This window comes from Monodon monoceros, unplaced genomic scaffold (genome assembly GCF_005190385.1).
Source record: "Monodon monoceros isolate NGI ecotype Baffin Bay Population unplaced genomic scaffold, NGI_Narwhal_1 Super_Scaffold_5, whole genome shotgun sequence".
Taxonomy (NCBI): Eukaryota; Metazoa; Chordata; class Mammalia; order Artiodactyla; family Monodontidae; genus Monodon; species Monodon monoceros.
In genome coordinates this window covers 15,438,433-15,453,102 of record NW_021703782.1, presented here as the reverse complement: position 1 = coordinate 15,453,102, position 14,670 = coordinate 15,438,433, and the positions used below count along the sequence as shown (strand labels likewise).

General features: G+C 40.4%; 1 protein-coding gene across 1 annotated transcript in view; it reads left to right on the top strand.

Moving 5' to 3' along the window:
- PIWIL2 (piwi like RNA-mediated gene silencing 2) overlaps positions 1–14,670 on the top strand; it is a 90,069-nt gene that overhangs the window by 45,834 nt on the left and 29,565 nt on the right. The window contains exons 11-20 of the mRNA XM_029203907.1: positions 2,146–2,334; positions 2,911–2,995; positions 3,695–3,784; positions 5,272–5,412; positions 7,864–7,977; positions 9,204–9,392; positions 11,689–11,790; positions 12,330–12,446; positions 13,029–13,117; positions 14,238–14,343. Of these exons, the coding sequence (XP_029059740.1) occupies positions 2,146–2,334; positions 2,911–2,995; positions 3,695–3,784; positions 5,272–5,412; positions 7,864–7,977; positions 9,204–9,392; positions 11,689–11,790; positions 12,330–12,446; positions 13,029–13,117; positions 14,238–14,343 (1,222 nt within the window). The remainder of the gene's footprint in view (positions 1–2,145; positions 2,335–2,910; positions 2,996–3,694; positions 3,785–5,271; positions 5,413–7,863; positions 7,978–9,203; positions 9,393–11,688; positions 11,791–12,329; positions 12,447–13,028; positions 13,118–14,237; positions 14,344–14,670) is intronic.

Here is a 14,670-nt window from a genome sequence, read left to right as displayed (position 1 = left end):
TCTTCGTTGCGGTGCGCAGGCTTCTCATTGCAGTGGCTTCTCTTGTTGCGGAGCACGGGCTCTAGGTGCTCGGGCTTCAGTAGTTGTGGCACGCAGGCTCAGTAGTTGTGGCTTGTGGGCTCTAGAGCACAGGCTCAGTCGTTGTGACGCATGGGCTTAGTTGCTCCGTGTAATGTGGGATCTTCCCAGACCAGGGCTCGAACCCGTGTGGATTCTTAACCACTGCGCCACCAGGGAAGTCCAGTTCTAACCTTTTAATATAGTGATTTCACTTATGGGAAATCTGTCTCAAAGAAGCAATTTTAAGTATAGAAGAATCTTTATAAAAGATGTTCATCCAGAATTATTTGTTAAGAGTGAAACAATAGAACTATTATTTAAAAAGTAAAACCAATGAATTAATGTACCCTCCACTTAGTGAAATAGTATTATGGAACCATTAACATAGTTGAAGGTTTTGATTTAAAATACTTTTAATTAATTTTTCTACAATGTTGCATGCATTTAATAGACAATAGTGAGTTAGACAAGCATAAAATGTATTGATGACTAAAACTGTGCAAATAGGAAGCAATAGTTCATGAAACTATCTGAGATAAAATCTCTAACCTTATTTCAAAACAACTTTATGTTCTAAGTGCTTTATATGTATAAAGTCATGGAGTTCTCTCAGCAACACTGTGAGTTAGGTGGTTTTTTCTGACTGCACTTTCACACAAGGACACTGAGGCACAAGGAGGTTAAGTAACTTGCTCAGGGTCTCACGTGCTGCTAAGTGGCAGAGCCAAGATTTGAACCCAGGCTTTGGCTCCAGGGTCTGTAGTCAGTGTTGAACTGTTTCAAGTTTCTGATGGTTTTTCATCACTTACTGCAGCAAGTTCTGCAGGATACTAATTGCCTACAATGGTAATAGGTGTTCAGTGAGGGAAGAGGGAAGGAAGAGTCTGTGGTTCAATAAATTTGTAGGTAAATGAAACTAAATATGTTTCTCTTTTTTATCAGCCTGATGTGGTAATGTATGTTGTGAACCTCTAAGAAGGGGTTATATTATGCAGAATGGACTCAACTTTTTTGATCGTAGAACCTTTTTCACCCCCCTCAGGACCTCTCAAGGGACCAGTGTTCCTGAGGAATGTACCATAGTTGACACTGGCCCATAGAAGAGTCCATGCTCTGACCCACAAAGGAATTCATATCTGGTCCCTGTCTGTCTTCAGCCTACACTGACCGTCTTCTGACCCTTTTTCACCTCCTTGCTCGCCCCAGTCCCAGATCCCTGATTGTCCCCTGCATACCTATGCTTCTGCCTAGAGTGTTACTTACCAGCTGCCGTGGCGTCTCTGCCTGGCAGGTTGCTCCTTCAAGTATCACCTGCCTCTGTAAACTTTCCTTGACTCCCTGTGCATGCTCAGACATGCTTTCTGTGAGTTTCTGTTGTTACCTTGTTCATGGCACTGTTATAGAGGTTGGCTCGAGAGTACATTTGTCTGTGGTGAGTCTTTTCATCTTTTCATATTTAGCATCTTCACCAGTGGTGTCTTCTGATAGGTAGTTGTAATTTCTTCCTTCAGCTAGAAAGGGCAAATATAGTTGAAAGAATGTTTTATTGTTCTTCTGTAGACTATCTCCTAATAACGATACAAATTATTTTGATGATTAGTGTACCTTATTTTAAGGAATACAGTGAATTTTGTCAATTTATAGTTGCTGTTTTTAATTTCATTTTTATCCTTTCACTTTTTTTTTTTTTTTTTTTTGCGGTACACGGGCCTCTCACTGTTGTGGCCTCTCCCGTTGCGGAGCACAGGCTCTGGACGCGCAGGCTCAGCGGCCATGGCTCACGGGCCCAGCCGCTCCGCGGCATGTGGGATCTTCCCGGACCGGGGGCACGAACCCGTGTCCCCTGCATCGGCAGGCGGACTCTCAACCACTGCGCCACCAGGGAAGCCCTATCCTTTCACTTTTTTGGGTAATGTTAAAAAGGAAAGAGATGAGGGTCCTATCTCTTAAAAGAGACAGCTGGAAACTTTTGGTGCTATATAGTTGCGATTGTAACTCTGAAGTACTTATTTGCATCCCCTGTGCCTTTCATGCTGCTCTGTGTATACTGCATATGATCCAAAGGTCTTTTGTCTCTTTCCAAAGGCATGCCATGTACCAAGAGCACAAAGAAGACTTCCAGGACGAGTGCACTAAGCTTCTGGTTGGCAGTATTGTCATAACCCGATACAACAATCGTACCTATCGTGTTGATGATGTGGATTGGAATAAGACTCCAAAAGATAGCTTCACGATGTCTGATGGGAAGGAGATTACATTCTTGGAATACTACAGGTATAGGGGAGAGACTGGGCTTGGGCCTGCGGGTTGGGGCTGTAGTCTCCTGTTCTGTAGGAGGAGTGGCACACAGCAGGACACTTCAAAAATAATTGGATTGGTCATGCACCCAAGATTGATGAGCTCATTTGTGGGATTTGACCTGAATTTGCTACCCTTACAGTTTTATTTCTTTCAGTACTTTTTGGAAGTTATTTCGTAAGTTAACCTCAGGGCTTCGAATTGTGTTTCCTTTGCTGTTTTGGTTACAAGTCTGTTTGGAGAGATTAAAGTCAAGTCATTAATCATTTGACTATCATTTTGCCTTTCTAGTTACCTAAGTCCTTGAACCTGATACAGTTTTTAAACAAATTCTTTCCTGGACTGTTATCCTATTTCCCCTCTATTTAATTGCAATGTTAACTTGAGCCTGCTTTTTCCAGTTGTGTGTATGCTATGGTGAGTTTCTGATGGATCCTTGGCAAGGGTATAATGCAGATTGTGTACCTCAGTCCTGGTTAACACTTTGACTGTGATGCCATAAGAGTGGTGATGCTGCTTCTGACTTTTTCCCCTGCCTCTGTTCGGCTCTAGCAAAAACTATGGGATCACAATAAAGGAAAAGGACCAGCCACTGCTGATCCACAGGCCCAGTGAGCGACAGAATAACCAAGGGATGGTGAGTTGGAGGTGGAGTTCAGGGTGTCAGGCCTATGCTTCCATCTAAGTTCTCCACCCATCAGCCCTGGGAGCCATGGGACCTATGATTACAGTGGAGCTATGCTTACAGTGTGGTTGGGGAAAGCTGTGTAGGGTTTTGTCTGTCTCCTCTAGCCAGAGTTGCTTGTGCAGTCTCCTTAGTGAGGAACTAAACATCCATAGAGCGAGTTAGGTTAAGGAATAAGGAGAGTTTAGTGCTAAAGAAGATGAAAACACTGGGTCCGTTAGGGAAGTTACAGGCATTTTAATAGAACTGGGAGCCAGGGAAAAGTGCCTTGGTACCTGACTCCTCTGTCTTCAGAGTAGAGACTGAAGATCAGTAGGTTAAGATGAGACAGAGGCACCAGCTTGATAGGAGGTATTGTCTCAGCTTATCTGGAGGCCGAAGTGGAACAAAACTTTTAGTTTTTCTAGTTTTTTCTCTCCTTTTGACAATTGGAATATTTTTCTCTTTACCTAATACAACAGGCTATCGTGACTTGAGGGAGAAAAGGGTAAAACACTTGTAGTGTTTCCTGCCCTCTTCTCTGGGGTTTTGTGTTCCTTAGTGTGCCTGATACACCTGCAAGACCAGCTCTGGGCCTGGGAGCTCTTGTACTGGTCAGGGGAAGAAGATTCTCTTTTACTGCCTTGCTTTCCCTGTGTTCTCTCCTCAAAGCTGCTAAAAGGCGAAATCCTGCTGCTGCCTGAGCTTTCCTTCATGACTGGAATCCCTGAGAAGATGAAGAAGGACTTTAGAGCCATGAAGGTGAGAAGTGCCTGCTTTGAACCGAAGACCTTTTTGATAGCAGATATAGCTAGAACTGGGCCAGGTTTGCACGTCACCTGGGCAGGTTCATTTTTCCTCTATATAAAGCATAATCTGTGTCCCTTCCGACACACTGTGAAAAAGCCAATCAGAACTTTCTTTGGAATGTTGTTACAATAGTAGAACGACTGGATTATAAAGTAAAAGGAAACAAATAGTTCTGGCATCACCCTCGCCAATCAGATGGATGACTGTAAGCTGGTCATATGACCATAAATGAGGTTCTTTGAGAGCACTGAATTTTTTTTAACATCTCTGTAAGCCTTCAATTTATTTGAAGGGAGGAGGAGATAATTTAGCAAAAAGTCAACAAGTGAGAGAATGAAATTAAAGGATAGAAGTTTACACTGTGGGACTCGGGGTGTCCTGGAAGTCTCATGTTGGGCACAGTCTTGTAGGAAATAGCTGGGAGGCAGAGATGTCTGCAGCAGTGTGGGTCTAGACCCCAAGGGCTTCACCTCCACACTGTCTGCTTGGGGCTTTCCACCCTCACACTGCTCTGCTCCCTCTCTCTCAGTCCTTGTCTGTCCTAGTTTTGGAACCCCGGCCCTGTCTCAGATGCCACGTATTGTTTTTAGTAACATCATAAAGAGCTAAAATGAATTTCTGTAAGAGATGTCTTTCATGTTTACCTTCTGATACTTCTGTTTTTAGTATGTAGGTCAAGGCTCCTTCCTTACAACTCTCAGTAACGTAATGATTTTATGATCTATGGGGCTACCTGTATAGCTCCATAGACTCAATGCCCTAATGACTGCCACACAGGGAGCAACAGCTGCACAGTTCATTAGTCCCAGAAGAATGAAGAAAGAACTCACTTACGTGATTCAGAATCTTCATACACACATATTAGATATTCATTCAGGAATAAATATTTAGAAAACACCTATTATGGGCCACACACTGGACCTAACAAGTGTCTTACGGTGACATTAAGTGGCTAGTATCATGTGACATAAAGTATAAGACTGGATGTGTTTTTCCATTCCATTATGTTGGCCTGCATGCCTGGCATAGGGCATTCCCCCCCCCCCCAGATATTAAATAGATGTAATCAAGCCCCCTTACATGGCTTTGAGAAAAAGAATAAGATTTAGATGTCATAAGAAAAAAACTGTGACAATTTTAAATACTTACTTTTAAGTATGTATGTATATGTATAACTGAATCACTTTGCCGTACAGCAGAAATTAACACATTATAAACCAACTATATTTCAATAAAAAAAACCCCAGTGGTTAACATTTTAACCTCATACTTCATTCACATTCATGAGATATTTATTAAAGTCCTTGGAGATATTTTAAAATTTCTATAGATTTCAATGGGAAGGATGTTTTCTATGGAAATTTGTTATACATTAGGATTTATTTAACCTCATACTGGAGAAGGTAATAACTTAGTATCTCCATTTTGATTCTATTTAGGATTTGACCCAGCAGATCAACCTGAGCCCCAAACAGCACCATAATGCTTTGAAATGCTTGCTACAGAGAATTTCAAAAAATGAGACAGCCAACAGTGAACTGACACGTTGGGGACTCTGTCTGCAGAAGGATGTACATAAGGTAAACCAGAAAATACGATGGTAGGAAACAGCATTAACCAAAGATTTTAGAGCTTTGTGAGACTAGGTGATAACTTCCTATCTTGTCTTTGTTTTGCAGTTTTTGCTTTATAATTACACTTTTTTTTTTTTGGTCCTAGTCATAATACTTGAATTTCCTTGACTTAATTTGCTAGTATCTCTTACAGATTTTCTTTTGTATTTCCCAGGATCTGAGCTGTTAATTTCCAGTCGAGCAAAAGGAATATTGACTTAAAATTTACCTCATTTTTAGTTTTCCAAACCAAATTATTCTTAAAGTTCTCTATGTCTTTTTCCATTTTTCCCCCTACATTTTTCTTTATCTTTCCCAGTAATTAACTTGTGTTTCTTTGAATATACTACTCTCATTCTTTCCGTAGGCATAAAGTCTCAGACTTGAACATTTTAATTTTCGCATGGCCCTTTCTGCCTGCAATTTGCCTGAGTCCATTCTGTTGTATTTTGTGCAGCATGAGCCATAGTGCAGAGGCAGCATGAGGTGGTGGTGAAGTCCTTGGCTTTGAGTCTCAGTTCTACCGCTTGCCATCTTAGTTACTTGGAACAAATTGCTTAGTATCTCTTATTTTCTTTATCTGTGAAATAAAGATAATGATTGAGTTAAAGGAATTAAATGGTAAAATCTTCAGCATACTATCTGACACTAGCAAGTGCTCAGTAAGTATTAGCTTTTATTACTTTTAATTTTCTTTCTGGATTATACCAAAATAATTAATTTTATCTTTTCTCTAGTTCTCTTGCACTCTGAATTGACTCCTTGTTAAAAACTGTTTCTTTTTTCTTTTTTAAATAAAAGTAATGGAAAGTCAATAAAGAAAATGTGGGTACTGTGTAGAAAATGTAAAGAAGGAAATAAAAACATCAGTAGTTTCATCACCCAAAGATAATATCTTAGTGATTTATTTTAGACACATAAAAGATAATATTATTTTCAATATATTTTGTTTCCCTAAACTTTTTTTCTGTGAGGATGAATCTTTTCTTAAAAAATTGTGCTTATAACTGTATATGGTTTTGCATCTTCTTTTTCATTTATTATTATATCTTGAACATGTGTTCATGTTATTAAATATTATTTGAAGAGGCAGAAAACTTAAGCCAGAGAAGAGAAAAGTTTATCCATAATCATGCTGCATCAGAATAAACACTGCTAACATTTTGGTATATATCCTTCAGTGTTTTTCGTCTGTGTGTATGTGTATGCACACAATCACATTGTTTTCAGATGGTTTCCTTTTCTTTTTTTTTTTTTTACTCAATTTATTTAGAATTTTTTTCCATGTCATTTAATATTTTTCTAAATATTTTAATGGCTAACAGATATTCATTTTATTAATAATTTCCTATTCTTTCACATTCAAATTGAATTTAGTATTTTCCTGTTATAAATAGTGGATCTGTGAACATCCTTGTAACTAAATCTTTGCACATGATGTTTGTTTTCGTAGTCAGATTTATGGAAGTGTAATTGTTAGGTCAGAGGACATTTATGTTTTTAGTACTTTTTATTACATATTACCAACTGCCTTGTAGAAAGGTTCAGTTTTTTACTTTCATAAGCAAAGGTGAACATTCTTGCTAATACAGGTATTGTTATTCTTTGTGTTAAACTTTTATAATATTAAGAAAATCATTAAAAATTTTTTTGATTATAGGTAAAATAAGTATTTTGTTACATTTTTAAGAAAGCAAGGAGTAGAGCTCATAAAAAGTAAAAATCCTACATAATTACATATTCCCCCAGTGATACTCATTACTAAATGTGGACTCATTCAGTTTTTATAATGCATACATTACTATTTATTTTTTGCAGAAACAGGATTATATTAAATGCACTTAGAAAGTTATTTTAATAATTGCAAATATCATATTGATATGTCATCAACTTAGTTATCGTCTTACTTTTGGATATTTAGATCTGATTGATTCATTATTATTAACTTTAATTTGGTCTTTCATTATATTTATGCTTTTATTCCTGCTTTTCTTTTGTATAAAGTATAATAGTAGTTTATGTTCAGCCTTATTAAGAAATATTCTCTAATTTTCTACTTAAATTTTTCCCTTAAAATATTCTTAAAGATTATTTTCCTGTTCGCCTTGTATTTATAGGCATTTTACATGAATTCCCTGGTTCTAAAGAGACAATGTTTTCTGATTCCTTTCTTGTGGACCATGTTGGAAGCTTCAATAATTAAAGAGCAGCGCCTATCAAAATTCACCTGTATGTGTGTCCAGAGTTGTATTGACGTGGACTCTTACTGCTAACAGTTGCATTTTTCTACCATTTTCAGAAGTTATGACAGGGACAGGTCTATATGGTAGAGTTGACCAGGCCCCAGAGCAGTATCAGCGTTTTCCTAAATAGTGTTTACAGATGGTTCATGTCATAGGCACTTTATTTTCTGTTTAGATTGAAGGACGTGTTCTGCCAATGGAAAGAATTAACTTAAGGAATACGTCATTTATCACATCTCAGGAACTAAACTGGATTAAGGAAGTAACCAGAGACCTTTCCATCTTAACTGTAAGTGACTTGTGAGGTGGTAAAGAGAGTACCAGTATTCCTAGAAGTGTGGAAATTAGGAAGCAGGAATTATTTAGTGTCCTCTTTTTGAGAGGAAGTACCAACTGAATTCCCATCCGGAATTATTTACAAAACAGAGGTCCTTTGAACAAGAGCGAGTTGATGAGTTGGTAGAGGGAAGCCCTTTGCTTGACCACAGACCTAGGACAAGGAAATAAACTGCCGTGGTAATTCATTCAGTGCCAGCCTATTACCCACTCTCTCTTTGTTCTTCCTTCTTCTTTTCTCTTTCCTTCCTCTTTTTCCCTAGGGTTTCCATGAAAGAAATAAAATTAAAACAGTTTCCCACCAAGGCAACCAAAGAACAAAATGGTATATATATATTTTTTTCTTTGCGGTATGCGGGCCTCTCACTGGCATGGCCTCTCCCGTTGCGGAGCACAGGCTCCGGACGTGCAGGGTCAGCGGCCATGGCCCACGGGCCTAGCCGCTCCGTGGCATGTGGGATCCTCCTGGACCGGGGCACGAACCCGCGTACCCTGCATCGGCAGGCGGACTCTCAACCACTGCGCCACCAGGGAAGCCCGGTATATAATTATTTTTAAATGTTTTTGGCTCACCTGGTCTCTATGGCCGTGCATAAAGTACACACATTTGTTTCTAAAACTTTTTTTTTGAAATATATTTAAAGAAAAAGTACACTTATGTATATAACTTGATGAATTTTCACAAGTTAAAGAAACCTGTGTAATCAACACTGAGGGTTAAGAAACAGAACTTTACCAGTGCCTCAGAAGCCCCACCCCCATGCTCCTAATTACTACCTACCTGGCACCCTTACCCAACCCAAGAATGACCACTATTCTGACCTCTAACAGCATTGATTTTTTTCAGCTGTGTTTGTACTTAATCTATACATGAAACCATACTGTATATATTCTGTCATGTCTGGCTTCATTTCTTCAGCCTTGTTTGGTAAGTTTCTCCATACTGTTAGGTATAGTTACAGATCTTCGATTCTCATTGCTGTGTAGTATTCCATTGTGAGACTGTGCCATAATTTACTTATCACACACATCTGCATTAGTAATCAGCATTAGATAAGACAGGACTCAAGCAGAGAGAGTGAAAAGCAATTTGTTCTTTAGAATAACATCTCCTGATATGAAGTTGGGGTGTTGGGGAAGTTGTGGGAAGTACTAAAAATAGCTTGTTGTTGCTCCTAGGTCCCCATGCATTTCTGGGCGCTGTTTTACCCAAAGAGAGCAATGGATCAAGCCCGAGAACTGGTGAACATGTTAGAGAAGGTAGCTGGCCCCATTGGCATGCGCATGAGCCCGCCAGCCTGGGTGGAACTGAAGGATGATCGCATAGAGACCTATGTCAGAACCATTCAATCCATGCTGGGAGTTGAGGTAATAAATTAATTTGAGTAAATTTTCAGGATGTCCATTCTGAAATAGTTGAATACTTGATTTTTTTTTTTTTTTTGCCGTACGCGGGCCTCTCACTGCTGTGGCCTCTCCCGTTGTGGAGCACAGGCTCCGGACGCGCAGGCTCAGCGGCCATGGCTCACGGGCCCAGCCGCTCCGCGGCACGTGGGACCCTCCCAGACCGGGGCACGAACCCACGTCTCCTGCATCGGCAGGCGGACTGTCAACCACTGCGCCACCAGGGAAGCCCTTGAATACTTGATTTTAAATTATCTTGGTTATTGATCTGCTGTTGATGATGTCCAGGAATCTGTATCTTACTCATGTGCACGTGAAATACTGAATTAACAAAGTAGTCGTTATGCCCTTTGGTTGGTTTCGCTTCTCTCCTCCTTTGTTGGCACTCTCACTCACTCCAGCGTTCTGTTCCTCACGTAATTGGCTGAGATAATAGCTGACTTAACTTCAATTTTTTATCTATATAGAACATGTTGTGCTCAGAAAGCCCAATTTCCTGGGCCAGGTGCCATCTTGCACGATTCAGTACTGAGCTGTCACAGTCTGGTTTGACTCAAGATTCACATTGCTCCAGTGATGAACTTGGCAGTGGGCCCATCAGCTTGGTCCAGATAGCCGAACGGGACTACTGGAGCTGAGCAGGTCATAGTGTTCACAACTCAGTAGTTCAGGCCTGCAGTTCTTATCTGTTCGTACATAAAACAGAGGAAGAAGATTAAGGAGGGAAAAAAAGCAGACCAAAAGTTTTTGGAAATAACTAGTCCTTGAGTTGAAGAGTCAGTTCTTGTGAGATCAATACTAGAATTACTATTCTAGTATTGACTAGAATACTAGTCAGTCATGACTTTTTTCTCTGTTCGTCCACCGCTCTGGGTGTGTCATCTGTAGCAGCACACTCATGTTCTCTCTTTCTTTGTATTTTCTTCCTGACTTCCCATGCCTTCTTACTCTGCCATGGCCTCCCCCGGGCCTGATCATTGATAAATTCTGCCCTGCTTTCAAAAGAAAAACCCAGCTGAGCACCTCAGCTCCCCCATCTCACGACTTGGTCTCTTCTGTGTATGAGAGTGCACTGCCAACAGTCTTCATGTAGCATGGATATGAGTGTCATTCATAATGTTGACTCCTATTGGTCTTGCTGTCTCTCTGCCATCTCTAGGGCATTGTTTTATTATTCTCTCTGTTTCAGGGTCATAAACTCAGATGTCTATGGGAGTGAAGTGGGCCAGGAGGGGACTCTAGGGAACTAAAGAGAGTAAACCCCATGACTGCAGATAACAGCCCAGCATTGTCAAATTGATTTTTAGTTTGTTTATTTTTCAGTAGAAGCCAAAAGTCTCGATTTGCATATGTGTACACCTACCTGTGTTTAAATGTTAATTTTAAAAAGACTTGTGAAACATTATAGGGACTAAAAAACCACATCTGTTTCCTAGATCCAGCCCACAGGCTCCCAGCATGCAGCCCATGTTCTACGTGACTTCGGAAGTTCTTTGATCTGATTGCTGGAACATGTGTCCTCTGAGAAGTCTTCATTTAAAATTAATCTTGATTTGGAATAGTATACTGTTGATTTCTGTTCCTGTCATAAAGTGTTGGCAGCTTTATTTCACTTGTGTGCTACTTTACTTTATTCAGATTTTGAAGGATCCTCTGTTCTTAATGTCAGATCTCTTAAGCAGTGAGAGGTAGAAGATGCCGATGTAAGATATTCTTCTGGCAATATCATTCTCTCTCCTAATCAGAAAGTTAGGAAGATCTACATATGGATTTGGCAGTAGCTTCATTTCCTCTGCATTTGGCTCTGAATCCTTTCTTCTGGTATTGTATCCCATGTTTCCTAGTTAAAGTTCTATGGCATGAATGTAATAAGGCGCTTAGTTTACTAAAGAGAGTGGCAAAAAACATTATAGTGCATTGAAAGCATCAACTAATAAGAAACCCTTGCATATTTTTAAGCCTGGTTCTTTTCCAGGGATATTAAGTGTCCTAATAAATTAATCAGGTAATCAGGACCAGCTCTAGGTAACTTACGGTAACATGTTATGTAGCTAAGCGAAGAAGCCTGGAACCCAGCAAATGCTCACTCAGGTTCAAGGACCTTTTTCTCTGTTGGAATGTCCACCATCTTTGGTTCAGTCCTCTCTTTACCCTAAAGGTCCTGTGGCTTTGCAGACTCTTGAACTGCCCCTGACTGGAGCCCTATCAAGGTCCGCTCAGAGTTCCAAAGCCTGACTTATATATACTTTATCTCCTCAAGGGGAAGATACAGATGGTTGTTTGCATCATCATGGGCACACGTGACGATCTCTACAGGGCCATTAAAAAGCTGTGCTGTGTGCAGACTCCCGTGCCCTCGCAAGTGAGTGGAAACTGGGCAGGAGGCACAGAGGGAAACTCTAGCCTCCCTTGAGGCTTGGAAAAGAGGGACTAAAGTAACTATTAGAAGCCAGCATGTGTAGACCCATCTGGTGAAACTTTCCTGTTACAGTAACCTGGCTAATAGCAGATGTTCTTTGTAAATGCTGCTTTCATGTTCCCAAATGAGCACTTTTGCTTGTTCATGGGTGAGTCGCCAGGTGGTTTCACATGACTGGGTTCTGAGAGTATAGGCTTTCCTTTGAAAGGAGAAAGCTGGTTTTCCTACGGAGGTTAATTTTTTTTTTAATCTGCATGAGATCTTTTTGAAAGTTTTTGTTGGCTGGTTGTTTTTTGGTTTTGATTTGTGTCGTGTGTGTGCACACACACACAACATGCCTGACCGGAAACTCTAGAATTAGAACTGTTAGTACCAAGTGTATTATCTGCCAGCCGGAGTTTCTTAAACAAATGTAGTACTTGCTCTAGAATTGTTTACATTGTTTGAAAGGTTGATAGTGTCTGCTTTCCCCTCTATTACAGGTCATCAATGTCCGAACCATTGGCCAGCCCACCAGGCTTCAGAGTGTGGCCCAGAAAATTTTACTTCAGATTAACTGTAAATTGGGTGGTGAGCTCTGGGGAGTGGATATTCCTCTGGTGAGTGATGCTGAGATATGTCTTCATTCAATTCAGCATCCCAGAGAGTCCTACCTAGCTATTTTCCTAATTTTCCACCTAGAATTTTCCTCATTCTCAGTGCTTATAGTCTGAGTGGTTCATTGTTTGTTTTTGTATAGCCCACAAGCTTTGGAATGGTTTTCACATTTTTAAGTGGTTGAAAAAAATAAGACTAATATCTCCAGACACATGAAAATTATATGAAATTCAGTTTTCAGTGTCCTTAAATGCGTTTTTATTGGAACGTAGCCATACTCCTTTATGTACTACCTGTGGCTGCTTGTGTGCCGTAATGGCAGAATTGAATAGCTCCTCCAGAGACGGTGTGGCTCACAAAGCCTAAGGTATTTACTTCTTAGTCCTTCACAGAAAGTTTGCCAGTCCCTGGTCTTGACGATCTCTGACTTTGTTCATAGTGTTTAAAAAATATCAAGTTGATTGCACTCTTTCTCTTCCTTTCCCAGAACTTATTTTCATATGTTGCTTTGGGGTTCAGATAACAATTAAAGATGGGGTGATGTGTTGCTTGGATTTTTGGTTTGTTTTTGTCTTCTAACCCAGAAACAATTAATGGTGATCGGGGTGGATGTTTACCACAACCCCAGCAGAAGCATGCGCTCCGTGGTTGGTTTTGTCGCAAGCATCAGTCTGTAAGTACCACTCCTGGCTCTATTGTGTTTGGTTACCTTATTTTAATGCCTAATCTTACTGTAAAGCCAGAAAAAATTTTTGAATGTTTAATATTATAGTAAAAGTATACTGAAATTCTTCCTTCTCTATCTTCCTATGATATTAATTTGTACAATCTCTTATCACATGTGTAAGTTTGTTCCCTGACTACAGTGTAACCTCTTTCAGAATGGGGTCTGTGTCTTGCTGTCTTGCTGGTGGTGGGTTTTTTCCCCTAGAAATGAGGGGTTTTGTTTGTTTTTTCTGATTGTAAAAATAAAGCATGCTCATGCAAAAATCTCCAGAAATTTAGAAAGTGAAAATTCCTCATGGTCTAGCCTTCATTAACCACCACCAAAGATTTGGAGTATGTATGTACTTTTAGGTACTCTTTTATGCATATATTAACATATAGGTAGCTGGTATACACATACAAGTGGCACATTACTATGTATACTGTTCCTCATCTTCTTTTATGTACTTAAACTGTATATTTTGGTCATTTTCCCGTATTGACGCAAATAAATCTCCATCAATTCTTTTTAACTGCTGCATGGAATTTATTATATGCTATAGCGCTATTTATTTAACTAGTCCTCTGTTGGTGGATATCTAGGTTGTTAAATTTTTTAAGTTGGAAGCAGTTTTGTAGCAGATATCCACAATTATGCCTGTATTTATTTATTTATTTTTTGCGGTACGCGGGCCTCTCACCGTTGTGGCCTCTCCCGTTGTGGAGCACAGGCCCCGGACGCACAGGCTCAGCGGCCATGGCCCACGGGCCCAGCCGCTCCGCCGCATGCGGGACCCTCCCGGACCAGGGCACGAACCGGTGTCCCCTGAATCGGCAGGCGGACTCTCAACCACTGCGCCACCAGGGAAGCCCATGCCTGTATTTTTATATTCTGTAGCTGGCTTACATGTATCTTTTCCCTACATCAGTGTGTGTTTTTACATGTAACATAAATGCGTTTGCTGGGTACTTGTGTGATTGGTGCATGGAGAAGCCTGTGTATGCTGACATTCAGCTGTGGGCCTTCCTTTGTGAGTGTGTGTTCATCTTCCTCTCTCTCTCTCTCTCTCTCCTTGCCTCTGCCCCAGCACCCTCACAAAATGGTATTCACGAGTGGTATTCCAGATGCCTCATCAGGAGATTGTGGATAGCCTGAAGCTGTGCCTGGTGGGCTCCTTGAAAAAGTTCTATGAGGTGAGGAGAACAGCAGTTCTAAAGTATCAGGGTTTTAAGGCCTGCCTTCCTGATCACTTTAAGAGGAAGTCTGATTTAGTGAGAGGGATCCCAACTCGAAGGTGAGTTTCCTAAACAGACTGACAGGCAGCTCAGAAGCACTGTTTTCAGGCTTCTACTTGTACAGAGCAGCTTAAAGAGCTCAGTGCTTTGATTTGATTTGGTAAGTAATGACGATTTCCCTGGTTGTCAGCCTGATGCCTGTGTGCATAATCTTCAGGCCCTTATCAGGAAAGTCAGGGTAAATTTTAGTAATTAAAGCAGCTTATTAATTTTCTCAGCTTTCTA